The sequence below is a fragment of the Gymnodraco acuticeps genome, unplaced genomic scaffold, assembly GCF_902827175.1.
Source record: "Gymnodraco acuticeps unplaced genomic scaffold, fGymAcu1.1, whole genome shotgun sequence".
NCBI classification, from domain to species: Eukaryota; Metazoa; Chordata; class Actinopteri; order Perciformes; family Bathydraconidae; genus Gymnodraco; species Gymnodraco acuticeps.
Window position 1 is genome coordinate 573620 of NW_022990191.1, and position 19553 is coordinate 593172.

The 19553-nt window shown below is 42.6% G+C and overlaps 1 protein-coding gene across 3 annotated transcripts in view; it reads right to left on the bottom strand.

Moving 5' to 3' along the window:
* Positions 1 to 317: 317 nt before the first annotated feature.
* The window catches only part of LOC117547288 (endophilin-B2-like), a gene marked incomplete at its 5' end in the record, with an annotated part of 37174 nt that continues 17938 nt past the window's right edge, over positions 318 to 19553 (bottom strand). For 2 of the 3 annotated variants that reach the window (XM_034217900.1, XM_034217899.1), the window contains 2 exon segments: positions 318 to 1000; positions 3273 to 3513. In XM_034217900.1, coding sequence (XP_034073791.1) covers positions 893 to 1000; positions 3273 to 3513 — 349 coding nt within the window. 3 annotated transcript variants of the gene reach the window in all.

Consider the following 19553-nt stretch of genomic DNA (forward strand, 5'->3'; position numbering starts at 1 on the left):
TTCTCATGAACATCATCATTATATCACTCTGTTAAATTATGTGAAACTTTTTTACCCCACATTTTGGAAGGATGTTGTGTAAATTACATGTTTTTTTAGTGTGGAGATGGTTTCCTAACTTCATTAGCCAGTCTTCCTGACTTGCTTTAGGCATTGAGAGGATCATTGTCAGAAATAATTAAGATATCCAGACAGGACATAACAGTTCTGATCCTTTCCCACAATAATATGTCATGAGGCTGTCAGATGCTAAGAATAATGACAATTTCCCAACAAAGTTACCACACACCAAAATCAACCACAGACCCAAATCAATATAAATTGGAATGATCTTTTTATGGATTACGTAATGTCTTTGTTTGAATCCCTCACAAATTCTTTGTTGTAAAAACATAATGTTTCACACCAAATCAACCAAACTTCACTGTCAACAAAATTATCGAGTGTGGTGGTTTGTGGGTTCATTGCACACTTATTACTGGAATAGAGTGGTGCAGTGACGCATCCTAAAACCCGGGAGTGAGCTGCGCATGGGTTCCCTCAACAAAAAAGCGATCTAATCGATAGATTTATGATAGATAGATTTATGATTCTAAAATTATTCAACATTACATTGCTTTTTTGTCGAGGGAACCCATCCGCAGCTTAATTCCGGGTTTTAGGACGCGTCACTGCACCACTCTTTAAGAGTAACTGTGTAATGACCCGCTGGCCTCAACAAACAAAGCTGTTGCTCACAGTTACAAGCCTTTGATGAAAACAGTCATCTGCTAGATGGAAACCTTTTCAGACATACGTGTTTTACATATCCACAGATCAACATACCACTAGTGTACAAGAAGACAAGTAAGTGTGTGTGTGTGTGTGTGTTTGTTTCCTGTTGTCTGGTCCATTAGCTCAGCAGTTCAAGGTAGGTGACAGGGACTTTGCCCTTTTGGTTCCCTCGTTCTCCAATCAACCAATCAGGGTCCATTCCTGGTACAGTGTACACGGTGATGAGCTGGAGAGACAGAGGAGGATAGGTCAAGACACATTTGGAAAAAGATGTTTAACATTTAACTAATGATTAGCAAGTCATTTTCAAAGAGAAATCGGATTCACGCAGACCTCTGCATTGATTCATTTCATGAGTTTGCTTCACAAGGACCAAGGTATGTGGAGGATTCAAGTCTTTGACATTTGGTTTCCTGCACCACGAGGAAAAACATTACAGACGGAAACACTTTTCAATTTGGAAGAGCCACAGATAGTAGGGTAACTTCCTCTGTTACTCAGTAAGCAGTAAGCTATTTATAAAAAGAACAATGGAAACACATTCTTAGTAATTAAGTAAGTAAGTAAAGTTTATTTTTAAAGCGCTTTTCACAGACAAAGTGCTTGACAAAACAATAAGACATCAACATAGGACAACAACAATGATCAATGAACACACAAGACACATGTTAAGAAGTCATAAAAACACCAGAACATAATTAAGACACAATAAAACAATTCTTACAAACAAAATAAAAACAAACAAACAAATTTAAAACATAGTATAAAATGGAATAAAATCAAGCACACCGGTTACCCAAACAGAGTCCGCAGACCGTAGATGAGCGGGCAGAGCATTCCATAGTTTAGGAACCACAGCTGCGAATGCTCGATCACAGCGGGTCTTAAGGTGGGTACGTGGGACAGACAGTACATTTTGCATGCGGGCTGATGTATAAGGATGTATTAAGTCGGCCACATAAGCAGGAGTCTGACCGTGCAAAGCTCTGTAGGTGAGAGTGAGGATTTTGAAGGTGATTGTCTCTCACCTGTACACCTTAAAAGAGTACTCCATCGATTAGGGATTGTACTAATTGACCCTAACCCACAGCCCTTATCCCAGGCCTCTAACCAAAATGCTTACTAATTTCAGGGTTATAGGGTCCATTCCTGCACCACTCTATGCAGAGTGAGGAGCGTCTGGCTTCAGAACTACTTTCCACAGGTCCAGAAATGTTTCTCTTTAAACATGTAGTCTTCTGCTCAAACCAACGCTGCCTCGGGTGAGTTTACTTCACACACCTCCCTCTGGAGACACTAAGGGAATCAAACAAGTTAACATTCCCAACATCTAGAAACCCACTTTGCCGTGTAAAATCGGTAGAGTTCTCCTTTAAATGTCATTTACACGAAGGTCCTATAAAGATATTTTCACTGAACTAGAGCTCAGCGCTGTGTGTTCCTGTGAACATACTGAAACCCAAACCAGAACAGTTTGAATTGGATGCTAATGTTTGCCACTCAATTTCATTTCCAGCTTTTTTGCTAAGAAAAATAAATAGAAACCTTGTACCCACAGTGGTATAAAAAGTGTCTCACAAGAACATGTCTGACTTGCCATGGGTATACTGTCTGCCAACACTTCCAAAAGATTATATCAATGTTTTTCATGCATCCTTAGGAGACAGTGATTCAACGTTACCGTCTAGACCAGGGGTGTCAAACTTATTGTTGTTCAGGGCCACATTCAGCCACATTTGAGTTGTGGGCTGGACCAGTAAAATCATAGCATAATAACCTAGGAATAAAACCAGGTCCAAATTGTTCCCTTTGTTTGGTGCAAATATTCTGAACATCTTCACATTTAATGAACTCTCTTTTTACAAAACATTATGAACAACCTGCAATTTCTTAGTGTAAGAAGTATGTGCAATTCTGACAGTTTTGTTCCTCAGTTTATCATTTACACATTGCATTACGACTGATCACAGTGAATCCACAAAGGCATAACAGTCCCCGGTATCTGGAACTGAACAATATTGTATTTTACTTTATGATCAAAACTACTTTTCAAGATCTAGAAATGATTTGACATTCATTTCCACATGTGTGCACTAATCCTGACCTCCAGCATACAGACTAGAGTGGGAACTATTTTCTTACTTTGGAATATTTTAGCTTGATTTCACTTACTCAGCCTACTGAAGATGATATAGACTAAACTTGAAAACAATAAGCCTTTTTCTCAGTATACATACTGTGGATTTGCTCCTGAATCGTTCACATTGAAGTTGCCATAAGAGATCACTTTAGATACTCATTCCAAGTTAATTACTACAGATATCAATAATTCTTGCAATGTGCATATCAGCATGTGTTATCGGCACTGTTCATGTACCAGTCACATAGCTTACTAACTCAAATACCAATATCTGCTTCCTGTTTATGAGTTGGCCAGACATTGCTCCGTGTGCAGATGTTAATGTGTGAGGTGAGTCACACTCAGAATTCCACTGTACCTCATCAGCAAGAAGTGAAAGCTCGCTGGAATCATGGGCGTCGTAGTCATACAGGACCTTGGCCTTCCTGGTGCCTGTGACTGGGAGCTGTGTCTGCTCCATGGACAGCGTGCTGGGCCTCTGGCTAGACAAAGAGGAGACTGTGGCCCCTGGAGATGATGGTCCAGACAGGAATGCCGAAGAGACAGGGTCAGGGCAGACGGCAGCAGGAGGCTGGGGGACGCTGGCAGCATTAGCACATCTGCATGAACATTAGAAGAAATAAACAAGAGCTGAGTTGTTGTAGTGGATTCCCAGGTTGTTTGTTTGAGGCTGTCAATGCTATGTGTGAAGTACAGAGAGCAGCCACATACTCAGGGCTGGGAGGGACACTTTGGAAATGTAATCTGTTACAATCACTAGGTACAAGTCAAAACATTTAATCAGCAACATAATCTGAGTATCAAAATATAAAAGTAATGTAAGCTGATTACTTGCCGTTACTTTTGGTCAAATATAAAATGCAATTAAAATAACTCAAAGAGAAAATAAATAACAATAAGATGTTTTTTACTTTTTTGTTTACATGTAATGATGAAACCTTAGAAAAGAAGAAACCAAGATATTTCATTTAACATTTTTTAGAAACAGTAATAGTTCACAAATGCTGTTAAAGCTTAATACATTAATCAAAAGCCTAGACTGTAATTGAAATAAACAATAACAAAATAAATGTATCAAAAATAAAGAAGAATTAAAGTAGCCTTAATATAATCCATAAAGAAAATGTATCTACCTATAATATATCGATCTCTATATCAAAATGCTGCTAGTAATTTAAACGTAACGGTAATCTGATTACTTATTGCATGTCATTTTAACCGAATACAGTTACCTTTTTTTTGCATCCTGATTATGTGCTCTGTTACATGCCTGCACATACTTGTAGAGTGATGGTGTTCTGTGTTGAGAGGATTTATGTCTCTTGACGTGGCTGTGGTGCCGCTGTGGTGCAAAAACAACAGCTGTCACCCGCTCAATTAAAAAACTGATTTGGAAGCTTGATTCTGGTATTTAGATAGATTTATCTGTAGAACTTTAATGTATTGTATAATTAGTAAAGTATTTTTCCCATCAGCTCCTTTATTTCAGAAACTTACATTTCTTACAATTAATGATACTCCTAAATAAAGCAATTTTATTGTTGTTAAAAACAAATCAATTCACTGATTGACTCGATTGAGTTTTTGTTATCATTAGCCCTTTGGAGGTAGACAGTTTGAGTCAACACAGATTTACATTTCACTACAGTCTGTCCATTCTATAAACCTACAGACTCTCTAAATCAGGGGTGCCCAACCTTTTTTGAACCAAGAGCTACTTTTAAAGTTGCCAGTCTGCCGAGATCTACCAGTCCAAATAGAGAGACGTAGCCATTACTGACAGCCTACTACCAGGTAAATACACACTTCTACTTGTATAAAAATGACCTTTGTACGATTAATACTCCATAAAATACTGCAGATCCTTTATCTTAACTCTTTCTAATCTACATACATACAAGTATTTAACTGAAGTTACACAACAGTGTTGTTGATACAGAGTTGGAGTTTATTCACACGTCACTACAGTGGGTAATGTTTTCAAGAAACATTGAAAAGTGCTGCCACATATGACACAGGGAAAAAAGAAAAGAGTCTGAACCCTTTCTTTGCCATTAAAATTAGGCTTACTAATAAGACAACTCAGATCTGAAGCTACACAGGAATCTGCTGCCAAAGTGCAATAAAAAAGACAAAATTAATAGAATCAAACCCTTTTTTTGTTGCATTTTTTTTTATTTTTTTAAATAGGATGCAAGCAACACTAGTTTCTTAACCTGAATTGATAATAGACTATAATCAATTTATGTTTGCATTCTTATACCATTTTGTACAATAATTATAATGAATAAGTTCAAACAAACGGTATCCAACTTGAGTTTTTATTATATCAAAAACCTGTTGAAATGCTGCTGTTATTTTTACTGTCCCAAAAAAGCGCGTCGGCAGCCTCCAGGAATGCTTCTTTCACAACTTCGCCGTCTTTGAAAGACTTCATGTGTTTCGCAAGAACGTGACTGACACGATAAGATGCTCTGGTAGCAGCCTTGCTCTTGTTGTTGGGCCTGGTGAAAATGGACTGCTGTGCATTTAGCTGTCCTTTCAGGCCCCTCCCCTTTTGGGAGTGTAGGGCAGAATTAGGAGGGAATTCCGTCTCGTAGCGTTTGTGCACTGTTTTGAAATGCCGCCCCTAAATGACCCTTCTTCGATAAAGCCACGCTCGCATTGCAGATGAGACAGATGGACTTTGAATTGGAATAGATACAAAAATAATCATCCTCCCACTCGGAGTGAAAATTATATATTTTGGGCTTTTTTGCTTCTGCCATAAATGTGGTCTAGTGTGTGTGGACTGTCACTCCTGTTGACATGGACAACGTCAGCGAAATAGTGCCCACTGCCCACCAGCCACGCCCCCATACATGGGGTCACGCCGGCCAATCACAAGTGCATTATTCTGGCACGGGAAGATTATGTTATTGAACATTAACGATAAAACAAAATATTGTTGTTCTATTTTTAGACACATCTCGCGATCGACTGGGAATCTCCCCGCGATCGACCGGTCGATCGCGATCGACTGGTTGGGCACCCCTGCTCTAAATGAACACCACTGCTTAATTAAGACGGTTTGTTTGCTGATCAGGCGTCAAAAAGATTCCTGCGTCAAGACATTAGTTTAGGTAGTGAAAAAGACCATTTAAGTCTACAAGTGTGGTAAATCAGTATTGCGTCAGTAGGGAGTTGTGTTAGAACCACAGGCATGCAGCCACCAACACCAGTGACGAGGAGTTTGTTTTTCCATTTTCCGTCCAGTCTACTGACCTCAGGATCAGTGTTTTTCAGAGTGAAGAGAGTAATAGTGATTTATATTAATCATGATTCATGAATGTTTAAAGGTCAACGATCATGCTATTTTTAGGCAATAGCATAGGTCTTAGATATATAAAAATATATAAAAACATGTCTGAAGGGTTTTGCTCAAAATACCAAACAGATCACCCATTCTAGTCATGCCTCATATCCCTCCGTGTCAGCCCTGTAACTAAAGTGCTGATTCGGGGTATAAAGCTTTAAAAAAAAGATTATGCCTGCTCATGCGGGACCAGGCAGATACTGTCTAAATGCTGCGGTGATGAAACGCCATATCATGTTCAAAACCACATCAAGGATTATTTTTGAAACAGTATGGAGCTCAAATGCTTTTTCTCTTGCGGGTTTACCACAAGGTGAGTTCCTTTTATTATTTCCTGCTTCTTTACACATCCACTACAGGTTAGCTCTGAGTGTTAGCGATGCTTGCTAATGTAAACACAGACCATATTACTTCCAAAACACGTCGGGCATTGTTTCTGATAGCAACTTTCTGGTAGGGCCGTGGGTCCACCATCCGATATGACGTACGTCATACGCAAATCTGGATCAGCTCCGTTGTTCCCCCGTTTTTAGAGATTTGGGTACGGAGGACACACTTTGTGAGTTCCCTGACACAAAGGGGACACATATTTATGTATAAAAGACATCACAAAGTGCATTTTGCATGATAGGTCCCCTTTAAAAAGGTAAATGAGAAGATTTAAAGTAGTGTGGTGGCACCATAATTCACCTTGCTTATTGTGTTGCCACACGGACCCTTTAGTGGGGAACACCTGTAGCTTTAGCTGCCATTCCTGCTAGCTCATCAGGCAGAGCAGTTCATGTGTTAACCTCTCTGATTAATGGATAGTAAAGATTAGAACTCCATTCTTAATACACCGCCTCCGACTCTCTTTTCACGGCACTACACTGGTGACCCCGACTTTTCCGAGAAAGTTTCCGGAAAATTAACGAACATGGCTGAGCGCGATGTTTTCATAAAGCTGCCGGAATTCTGGGAGCACGGTTGGGAGGGAGCATGGGAGGCATGGTTCGCACACGTGGAGGCACACTTCACCTGCCGACAGGTCCGTGACGGGGCAGCGCTGGGGAGCTCCACGTCATCTAGGTTGGTGGGATTTATCGCAGCCCCCCAATACCATGGCAAATATGAGGCGATTAAGGCCCTTCTCCTTGAGACATTTAGCTTATCTGCTAAGGAGAGGGCCCACCAGATACTTGACATTCAAGGCCTAGGAGACAGCAAGCCTTCCCAGCTAATGGAGAAAATGCTAAATCTTCTAGGGGGGGAAGATCCCCGGATTTTATTCAAGGAGATTTTCCTGCGTCACTTGCCTCCCCGGGTCCAGACGGTACGGAGGTGTTTTCCAAGGTGGACCTGGTGCGTGGATACCACCAGGTGCCCATGCACCCTCTGGACATTCCCAAGACAGCAGTGATAACGCCTTTTGGATTTTTTGAGTTCCTGCGGATGCCTTTTGGACTCAAGAATGCCGCTCAGACGTTCCAGCGCCTGATGGATTCGGTGCTGCGGGACCTGCCGTTTGTGTTTGTCTCCCTCAACGACATACTCGTCGCCAGCGCTTCAGTGCAGGAGCACCTGTCCCACCTCCGAGCTCTTTTCATGTGGCTCAACGAACACGGGGTGTCTGACATTGATTTCCTGGGGCACCGCGTCACCAAGGGCGGTGCGGCACCTCTGCCGGCGAAGGTGGAGGCTGTTGCGGCTTTTCCTCGCCCGCTCACAGCCCAGTCGCTCCGTGAGTTTCTGGGGATGGTGACCTTCTACCACCGTTTCATCGCCCGGGCCGCACACATCATGTGGCCGCTGTATGAAGCATTGAAGGGCAAGACCCCCGTCTGGACGGCAGAGGCGGATGTCGCTTTTGCTGAGGTCAAGACCGCATTGGCTCAGGCGGCTTTGCTGGCACACCCATCATCTACGGCTCCCATCTCCATCACCACGGACGCGTCGGACTACGCGGTCGGCGCGGTGCACGAGCAGTGGGTGGAGGGCGCTTGGCAGCCGCTCGCCTTTTTCAGCCGCCAGCTGACGCCCAAAGAATGCAGGTACAGCGATTTTGACCGTGAGCTCTTGGGTCTTTATTTGGCCGTGCGGCACTTCCGTTTCATGCTGTAAGGCCGGGAGTTTAGGGCGTTTGTCGACCACAAGCCACTCACTTTCGCCATGTCTAAAGTGGCAGAGCCTTGGTCGGCACGTCAGTAGCGGCAGCTTTCCTACATCTCTGAGTTCACCACAGACATTAAGCACGTGGCTGGCAAGTCAAACCTGGTTGCAGATTGCCTCTCCAGAGTCGTCATCGGAGCCGTCCAGTTGGGCCTGGACTATACTCGCATGGCGGTGGACCAGGTCACAGACCCCGGCGTCCAGTCTCTGAAGGTGGAGGGCGCGGGGCTGCGCTTGGAGGACGTGGTGTTCGGCGACGCGGGCGTTACCCTCCTGTGTGACGTCTCCACAGGCCTGTCGCGGCCAGTCGTTCCCACGAGCTGAAGGCGCTCTGTGTTCGAGGCAGTGCACGGACTGTCACACCCCGGCGTTAAGCCTTCGGTGCGCTTGGTGGCCGCGAAGTTCGTCTGGCATGGGCTGAAAAAGGACGTGAGGACTTGGGCTGGTGAGTGCGTGGCTTGTCAGCGTGCTAAGGTGCACCGCCACACGAAGGCCCCTTTGGAGCGTTTCCTGGTGCCTGAGAGGAGGTTTGACCACGTCAACATCGACCTGGTTGGTCCATTGCCCTCCTCTCAGGGCTTTTCCTACCTCCTCACCATGGTGGACAGGACGACCCTTTGGCCGGACGCGGTCCCGCTCGTTTCGACGTCGGCCGCGGACGTTGCCCGGGCCTTCATTGCAACGTGGGTGTGTCGTTTTGGCACCCCGTCGGACATTTCCTCCGACAGGGGCTCTCAGTTCACATCCAAACTCTGGAACGCCGTGGCAGGTGGTTTGGGGTTTAAGCTGCACAGGACTACCGCTTACCACCCTCAGGTTAACGGCCTCTGCGAGCGCTTCCATCGCTCCATGAAGGCGGCCCTCAAAGCCGGCCTTACGGACGGGAATTGGGTCACAGCAGGCATAACAACAGCCGGTGTTTCTTGTGAGGGTTTCCCCGGGAAACAAACACAATACACACAAATGCGTCACAGATTATTTCGCGGCATTTAAAATCATGTACGCAGCTCGCGACGTAACTAGGAGTCTAGTGGACGGTATCAGTACTACAAGTACTACTACAACTACTTTTTTAATTAATTACGTTATTTATAAATTAATCTGAGGGCCGCACAAAGAGGAGGTGGGGGCCGCATGTGGCCCACGGGCCGCCATTTGCCCATCCCTGGTCTACGGGCAGCCATTGAGAGTTTCAGGGGATTTCCTCCCTAACGCATCGGCTCCCTGGTCGGCGTCGGTCCGGCGGGCTTTCCTGCAGGACGCCGCTGAGGCCTTCGCTCCGATCCCTATTACTCAGCACGGTACTCAGGTGTCCCACGTGTTCATCCGGCACAATGCGCACAGAGGCCCCCTGCAGCCCCCTTACCATGGGCCTTTCCGGGTCTTGGAGCATGGGGACAAACACCTGGTGGTCGACCTGGGTGGCAAGGCCGAGCACGTCTCGGTGGACCGGGTGAAGGCTGCTCACCTGGACTTGGACCAGCCGGTGGTGCTGGCTCGACCTCCGCGACGGGGCCGCCCCCCGGCCTCGACCCCTGTCACGGATTTAAGACCTGTTATTCCGGTCCCTCCCCTTCCGGGGGCCGCACAGGCGGAGGTCACTTTTCCGACTCCCGTGCTCAGGAGTCGTGGGGGTCGGCCAAGCGGCAAACTGTGGGGTAGAGCCGGGAAGCCAATACGGAAGTGCCACACACTGCAGTTCATATATTGGCCGATAGGCGATGGCTGCAGAAAGGAGCAATTTCCATAGACCCCCATGTTAAAATGCCCAACTTTACAGCAGAAAAAAACATGTTTCTACCCCTGGCTCCATACATTTTATTAGCGATATAGTTAGATTCCACCTTCATGATTATGGATCTGTGAGTGAATTGTTTTCTAACCCTTTTTATTTATATTAGGTCTTAAAGTTTGTGCATAGATTAGGGCGTGGTCACATTGAGTGACGGCTCTGTCAAGTGCCTGCCGCTGTTAGCTTCTTGTCTCTCTGCTACCTGCTCCGTGAAGCTACAGGGACTCTGCCTGCTCAGCTCATCCAGGAAACACAACTTGTAGCCGGCCGTGGTTGTTTGTTCTTCATGCTTATATATCGGACTATTGTGACTCGCTCTGCGGTTAAAACAGACTGTGCATGAATGCGGTAAGTGAAATTCGAGTGCTTTATTTATGTGTTAATTATTTTAATCGGCTACGTAATGAATGGTAAGGCTTGGGTTAGTTAGTGGCTAGTGGTAGCTACATCGGTGCTAACGATTGTAATCGTAGCCTCCAAGTTAAAATCATAGACTGTATATATAAAGGTTAAAACGAAATAGACAAGTGTTAAGCGTTAAGTGGGATAATACTGTTGAACAAACGGCTTCTGTTTGAGGTTGATAAAATAAGGTTACATCCTTGTAACTTAGAGATATTTTATTATGTAGGTAGGAACTGTATGCATCTAAGGTTAATTTAAATTGGCTATGCTCAAGTATGTAGACAAGCTAATGTCGAAGTAGTGTATGTGAAATCAACCTCACAATAAGATGTGTGTATATTACAATTATTAATGTCATATTTCAAGATGATTACTTAGATATTACAATATGGTTGGTTGAGCTGGAGTTCATTATTGAGCTTACACGTTAACGTCACAGTCATCTGAAGAACGAACCCAAACCTTGTTGTTTTTATTAATTGCATTACCAAATGGGTATCAAATAAACAGTAAGCATTGGTAACACAATTTCCAAAGTTACAGTCAAATAAAAAGGACCCTGACTCGGACAATACACAATCCAACATGTTCAACAGAAGAGAATCAGTTATATTGTTTGTACACATGGTACTTTACATATATATCTGTTTGTTTAAAGTGTCCAGGTGATGCAGACAGGCTGGACCAGAGTGAGAGACAGAACTGGACTCCTCACAGCAGTGAACTTCAGCACAGGTACAAAGACTCTTTTTTCATACTGTACAAAGAATCAAGAAAGATATTGGTTTAAATGAATGAAGTATTGACTTGAATACACTGATATACATTCCATTAAACAATACTAAATACTAGATCACCTACACATCAGTGAAGTTGAGGGTTTTTTCCATGCAAAAAGTTACATTTAGATATTTAGCAATATTACTTTGTCAGCTTTCTAATTTAATGTATTGAAGGCAAAGATATTTAACACAGTGAGAACTGCTACTATTTATCTCTCAATATTGTCTGTAAAAAACGTGGTAAAAGTGATTATTTCAGTGAGACAACAGAGCAAGCTTCTACAGTTGCACTACATTTTGAGAACAGTTAAATATTATTTTGATAATAACATATTTCAATGTTGATGAACTTCATACTGTTCATTCATAATCTGATTGTCTTTGTAGCTCATTGTTGAAATAAAAAAAAAAACATTACAATTACAAAATAATTATATCTACAGCCCCTAAACACACAAACACACCGCTTTCATAAATAATACACTTGTTCTGCAATAATATGTTTTATGTTTCCTGTCATTTTTGTTAGGAAAAGACATGCCTGAAAGACACGACATTTTCTCCTTCTCTGAGGGTCAAGAAGAACATCCAAGAGGAACATTAAAAGCTGATGTTATGAGATTTTAAGACCAGTACAGGACATTCACTAAGAAACTACTTTTATTGTAAAAACAGTCAGCTGATCGAATGCAGCTATTTCCACATCTACACTCCATCAGCTGATTATTTCTATTTGCCTCACTTTATGAGCTTCACAACATGTACCTTGTTTTGCAACGTCACAAATAAATGGGGCCAATCTTCAGTCAGATGTGAATGTGTAATCTAACATTTTCAGTAAGAATAATGGACAAAAGGAGTGCAAATACAAATACAATTTATTGAAATATGAACCAAAAGCACATATGGACAGAAGGTGTAAACCTATTAAATGTATAGGTAAACACATTTAGTCAAATAAAGTGACAGACTAGGCCTGTGCAGTTGGTATCAGCTTTGCCCAGTATGGGCTCCTTCATCAGCCCTGGTCCTCCTCGCAGAGGAAAGACCCTCAGTCCTTCTCGCAGAGGAAAGACCCTCAGTCCTCTCCACACCAACAGACAGGACGTCCATCACGCGGAGGTTTCTCCCTGAAGTCTCTGCAGCTCTCTGGACACCATGCTGTCTCAATCCGTCCACACTGAATATGAGAGGGGGAAAATGAAAATAATAAATGCTTTAGACAATAAGAAACATAAAGTTGACTGTTGAGTTGCTCAGTTTTTTTTTAGATTGTCAATACTATTACTGTATAACTAATATCTCAGGTTAAGAGGCACATTCAAATAAAGATTGGTCTTTAAATACATTTTGTCTTTTGAATTGTTTGTCTAAAGTCAAGGATCTATAACTGGTACTTAGTTTTAATGATACAGTCTGGTTATTATGCTGTTTGGAGGAGGCCTCACAGGTAAGAGCACTAACTAGCTACCATCACATGTACCTTAGCTTGACTTAAATGTATTAAACGTATAGTTAAGTGATATCAAAATATAAATAACTAATGTCATGCAAACATATTAATATTTGCTTGATTCCAGTGTTGAATTTAGCACAATTGCATACAAACGTTAAGGGGTTTTAAGATTCTGAAGTATTATTCTAAAAACTCAATAACTTAGATTATTATTTATAGTTTCATGTCCGCTTACCTTAGAAACGTAAAATGCGACGGCAGCGTGCAGATGGGGAGCATGTTAGCTTAGCTTGGTAGCTTCAGCTAGCTCTGGAACTTTCAGCTCGGTGGCAGCAGGTTCCGCCTCGGCTCCGCCTCTTTGCCCTTATTTGGAGCGGGCTGGAACAGGCGGGAGTTGAACTCTGACGTCACTGTCGAGCCGTTAGTGGCCGACTCCGCCTACTAAGGGCTTCACGGCAACTCTGCAGAATCCTATGGGTGACGTCACGGACCCTACGTCCATTTATATATACAGTCTATGGGGTCGGCGTGTCGTTCCTCCCCGCCATGCTGATTTTGTTTATGTGTGAATTCTGGGGGGGCTTGTGTGGTGACACCATGTGGGACCATAATTCACCTTGCTTATTGTGTTGCCACATGGACCCTTTAGTGGGGAACACCTGTAGCTTTAGCTGCCATTACTGCTAGCTCATCAGGCAGAGCAGTTCATGTGTTAACCTCTCTGATTAATGGATAATAAAGATTGGAACTCCATTCTTAATACACCGCCTCCGACTCTCTTTTCACGGCACTACAGTAGACTAGTTTATATAGTATATGTCATATTTTATTATATTTTACTTTACTCAGTTTAACAGATACATATATTTTGAGTAAATATTATCTTTATTTTTTATTTGTTAGAATAGTCTTAAAATAGTTGTTGTTGTAGCTGTTATAACAGTAATATATTTTTTTTATTTTGCTGCGAAATCTTCTTTCTGTTTCTTGGTATGCACCACAAATAACAAAGCAAATTCCTCGTGTGTGTAAACCTATTTGGTAATAAAACCATTTCTGATTCTGATATTTTAGCAATTTTAGTTTGTATTTATATAAAATATATTAAGATTGCATAGATATTGCATTCAATATTAACCCATTAGGAAAGACACAATACAAACATTTTTGGTTCTTGGAATGATGGTCATTATTTGTCATTCTCCAGTAAAACAGTTGAATTTGCTTTGCGGTGTTCAACAAGGTAGTCAATTTATTTTCAACTGTTTTTTAGAAACGATTAAACAGTGTGTAAAAAAAGCTGATGTTATGTATGCCTAATGTTGTTCTGTGGTTCACCAACATTATAGAGCTGAGAAAACTCCACTGCCTCACCACTCAGTTTGTCCTTAGTTTCAAGTCAGCAGTCGTTCAACATTTGTAATCCCTATCTGATCGGGTCAGATTTGGATTTTGGTTAGTTCAAAACCAAAAAACAGGATTAGGATCACTTTGATATCCGATCAGATCAGGAAATCAAATCCAAGCTTTAATCTGGATCAAAACTTCAAAACGGGTAGTTCAAACCGACAGCACAGGATTGGGATCAGTTTGATCCCAAAAAACTGGATCCCACCAGAGGATTGCCAGGGTAAAATGTACTGTACAATTTATTTAAAAATATGTTTCAATATAAATAAGATGGCAAAATGTGTTAACTGAAATAATACAACATTTTTAGCCTTCATGGCAAATCAATTTTATTTTTTATTTTTTTGTCCCGTTTGTGGTGGCCTATTTTGTTTTCAACCAAATGTTGATGAGATAAATGTTTATGCTCATAAAAGTATCACTAACTTCAGCCAGGCCTGATGACACACTGCAAGAGCCACCTCGAAAGAGAAAATGCAAGCGCACCAGACAACCAGAGCAGAGGGATGATGCCTACGAGACTCTGCTGAGCCGTGACACGGAGAGGGCAGAGATTCAGATCCGTCTGGCCGAAGAACAAATACAGCTGTGCCGGCTTCAGCAAACTGAAACCTCACTGAGAATTCAGCTCCTCAAAGCACGCCTGGATGATCCAGCTGCCTTTGAATTAATGTTTTATTGTTGTTACCCTAGTGGGAGTATTTTTTTAAATTTCAATTCCATTATGATTGTATGTCCTTTATGTTTTTAAAAATATAATTAGACATTATAGATGTCTCTGCAATGTGGTCTCTTGTCTTCCTTGTATTATTTTTCATATCCACTACATGGAGATCGGTAGGATTAAAGCACTGATATTCAGGATCTAGTAATCTGGATCAGGGTGATCCTATCCTGAATTGCTTTGAAATACTTGGACAAAATCTGTCCGAGTTGTCTGATCCTGGATCACAAAAAATGGGATTTCAAAATCTGATCGGATCTGATTGAGATTAAAGGTCTTTTAATCTCAATCAGATCCGATCAGATTTACCAAAAATGCATGTTTCAGTATCTGGTGTGAGGGGTAGGGTTAGGGTTAGGGTAATGTTGTGAATCGAGTGGCCTGTGTTCATCGTCCATAACATACGCCTGCCCATACCATAACCCCACCACCACCACGGGCCACTCGATTCACAACATTACCCTAACCTTAACCCTACCCCTCACACCAGATACTGACTGGTTTTCGGACACCCCCAGACCCCCCCAATAAAGCAAAAATGCACGTTTCAGAGTGGCCTTTTATTGTGGCCAGCCTAAGGCACACCTGTGCAATAATCATGCTGTCTAATCAGCATCTTGACATGCCACACCTGTGAGGTGGGATGGATTATCTCGGCAAAGGAGAAGTGCTCACTATCACAGATTTTTTCAGATTTGTGAACAATATGAGATAAATGGTTATTTTGTGTATATAGAAAATGTTTTAGATCTTTGAGTTCATCTCATGAAAAATGGGAGCAAAAACAAAAGTGTTGCATTTATATTTTTGTTCAGTTTGATGATCTGGTCAGGCCACAACTGCAGTGCAGAACCTTGCAGAGTCATGCTCTGACTGTAGAGGAACAGGTCCTCATTGCCCTGCGCTTTTCCGCATGTGGAACATTCTATGACAGTGCCTACCCACTCCTACCATGGGTGATAACACCTTTTCCCACGGCCAACACTCCCTCACAGATGCGCTACAACAATGCCCATGGAAGAACAAGGTGTGCCATTGAGCGCTTGAATGGAGTACTGAAGAGGCGTTTTGCATGCCTCAACTATCTGAGAGTGGAACCCCAAGGAGCATGCCAAATAACACTGGCTTGTATTGTGCTACACAATATCGCTGTCCATCGCAGAGTCCCCCTCTCTTACATCGATGATCCCCCAGAGCCCCTCGCACCTGCTGATGATCTAGGCCCACCTATGGATTTCCCTCTAAATGAGAGACTGAGTGGTGGTGCAAGGCGAGATGCTATTGTCCGCAATTACTTTTGAAAGGTGATGACAGATGATGGACTTTATTTGTTGAAGATATTTTTTCTTTAATCTAAATTACATTTGTGATTGACAATCTTTGCTGTGATACTTTTATGAGCATAAACATTTATGTCATCAACATTTGGTTGAAAACAAAATAGGCCAAAACAAACGTGAGCAAAAATGGAAAAAATAAAATGTATTTCCCATGAAGGCTAAAAATGGTGTATTATTTCAGTTAACAAACGTTGCCATCTTATTTAAATTGAAACATATTTTAAAATAAATTGTACAGTACATTTTGCTCTGGTAATCCACTGGAAATCCACCCCTCTGGTGGGATCAGGATAATCCAGTTTTTTGGGATCAAACTGATCCCAATCCTGTGTTGTCGGTTTGAACTACCCATTTTGAAGATTTGATCCAGATTAAAGCTTGGATTGGATTTCCTGATCTGATCGGATATCAAAGTGATCCTAATCCTGTTTTGAACTCCTGGGCCCAGGAGTTCAAAACTTTTAATCCCTATCTGATCAGATCAGATTTGGATTTTGGGGAGTTCAAAACCAAGGTGGAGACCGTGGAGAACAAGATGAAGTGGACCAACGTGCTCTACAAGGCCGAAGGACTCAAAATCAAAGATGACGAGGACATGCTGCGCTCCTCGTTAAAGAAGGAGTGGGGCGATCAAAGCGAGAATATCGTGGAGAAGCAGAAGCGGCAGGAAGAGACTGAAGAACATCCGACATCAGTGACATCTTTACCACAATATTGACTCTTTTCGACTGACAGACTTAAAGGACACTAAGGATTATTTTTGACTGAGCCTAGGTGGTGGTACCTTTTGGCCTAACTGACTTGTGACTCGTATAAAGAAAGAAGAAGGAAAACTACACATGCATGAACTGCAACTGTATGGACTTGATTACCTAGCTATAATTGTCACATGTCTCCCATTTTAATAATGTTAGTAATTATTATGTATACTAACCTAATAATTAGAGGCTGGTGTGTAGGAGCCATGAAACGTATATAGCAATGTGTTTGGTTTTGATATAGGATGTTTGTTTGGTCACTGTTGATTGGTTGGCTTGGGTCACATGGATATGGGCGGCACTCATAATCCTGTTCACTTGCGTGAGGTGTGTGAGTATTTTTTGTTGTCCATGTCTAAGTTGATAAGTTGATCATCCCAGTTTTCATTAAACCACATTATTTTTCAACAGAGTTTTTGATCTCAGCAAGTACTTTTTTGTAGCATGTCACACAATATCTAACAGGCCCGGCCTCAGCCTCTCAGCGACTTTGTTTGTTTCCTGCTGTCGCTATAGGTGGCTTCACAAAACGAAAAATAGTTTTACGGGCGTGGTTTGCAATCCGCCCAGCCAATCAGAAATAGGAACCTTTTTCTCCCACGAAAGTCCCTGCTTTCTAGCAGCACCTAAAAGGGGGTAAAAAGGTTCTCATTAAATAATTGTAGTTCCGGATTTTTTTTTATATATCGGAACTAAAGTGGGAAAAGTACTGCGCTGTGAAAGCGCCTATAGTCATTTAAAACATTTAGAAAAATTGCAGAGCTCAAATAATAGCAGGTCAATATTTTCAAACTGTACGGAATCTCTGACGAAATCATCAAAGCCACACAGGTCCTACACACCCACATCAAGACCGGGAAGCATCTCCAGATGGAGAGACGTTCATTTTACGAGATACACTTGCGTCATTGTTGTCACAGCTATGTTCTTTGTCTGTCATTGGATGCTAACAACAACACTTGACTACGGATCAAGCAACAACCAGGCACTCGTACCCCCGAATACCAGTGATGCACATCATGGATCTAGACTTTGATGTGTACCTAGCATCCCTTCTTCCAGCGTCAGAGACGCTGAAGCCCACCAAAATGATGTTGCTTTCTTGGGCTTTACTCCAACACATGGAAAACTGAGTAGAATCTCAAACGGCACAGACCTAACCATGTATGCAATAAATGGATCTTGGGAACAAACCTGGGATCAGTCATCATTGACTCATGGAAAGACTTGAAAGGCTAAAGCCTGGGTGTCTTGCAATTAATTGGAAAATGAAACTCGATCTGTTCAGGATTATCTTCATGTATGGCTCTGAGACCTGGACCCGCAAGGCTCAAATCCCTAATTGTCTGAATTGGTGCCAATGTTGTACCCTCCTTTGTAGGGTACAACATCTATCTTGGAAGAACCATCTAAAGATACAGCAGATGTATGGCAACATCCGGCTCAGCAGGCGCCTAATTCAATGGCAGTCAAGATTTGCTGGTCACTTTTTCTGCGCCAAATGTGAACGTATTTTAGATCTGATCCTTCAAGGGGTCTGAAGCTAACCTTCACAGATCTCCTGGATCCACTGGTATCAGTCTGGAAATCTTGTGCCAGCCATGAGCAACCAGAAATGCTGAATGACTGTAATGCGAGGTCTCTCGACTAAGGTTGCATGATGATGATGATGATGACGACGACGACGACGACGACGACGACGACGACGACGACGACGACGACGACGACGACGACGACGACGACGATGATGATGATGACAGAAGTCAGAAGAAGAACGTAATATCTCTCTATAATGGTGAATGGGAATGTGACGTTATCAACAGAAATTGATCCGTCTTTGGAAGATAACAGCAGCCGCAATCTATTGACTTCACCTGTTCAGCAAGCGGAGTAGACCTAACTAGGGATGCTCCGATTGATCGGTCACCGATCGAGATTGGCCGATACTCACTCTCTACCGATCGATCGGCGCTCTCTAAACATGCCAATCGCGAGAGCCGATCGCATGACGTAAAATACATGACACTTTTCTCTGTGTGCAGCAAAACAAGCTCGCCAAAATGGTATCACCAGTCTGGCTTTATTTTAAGGTGTCCGAAAAAGACAGTAAAATAGCGGTATGCAACGTGTGTGAAGCAGAAATCCTGCAGCCCCGTGGCCAGACCGGTGAGCCGAGCGAAACACACAAGAGTTAGACCTAACACACTTAGCTATTTGATCTACCTCTGGAACAAGCTAAACTAGTTATATATATATGTATTCTTCACTGTCAGGTCACTCATTACTGGATCAGTGAGCTGCATGAGATACTGACAGGCTGTCAGGAGAGGGAGAGAGGGGGAGAGAGGGGGGGGAGAGAGAGAGGGAGAGAGGAAAATAGAGTGCTTCCGCTCATTTCTCCCGAATAATGTACATAATTTGAATGTAATAATTAAGTTGATTGTTGTTTGTGGAAGCTCCAGTGAATGA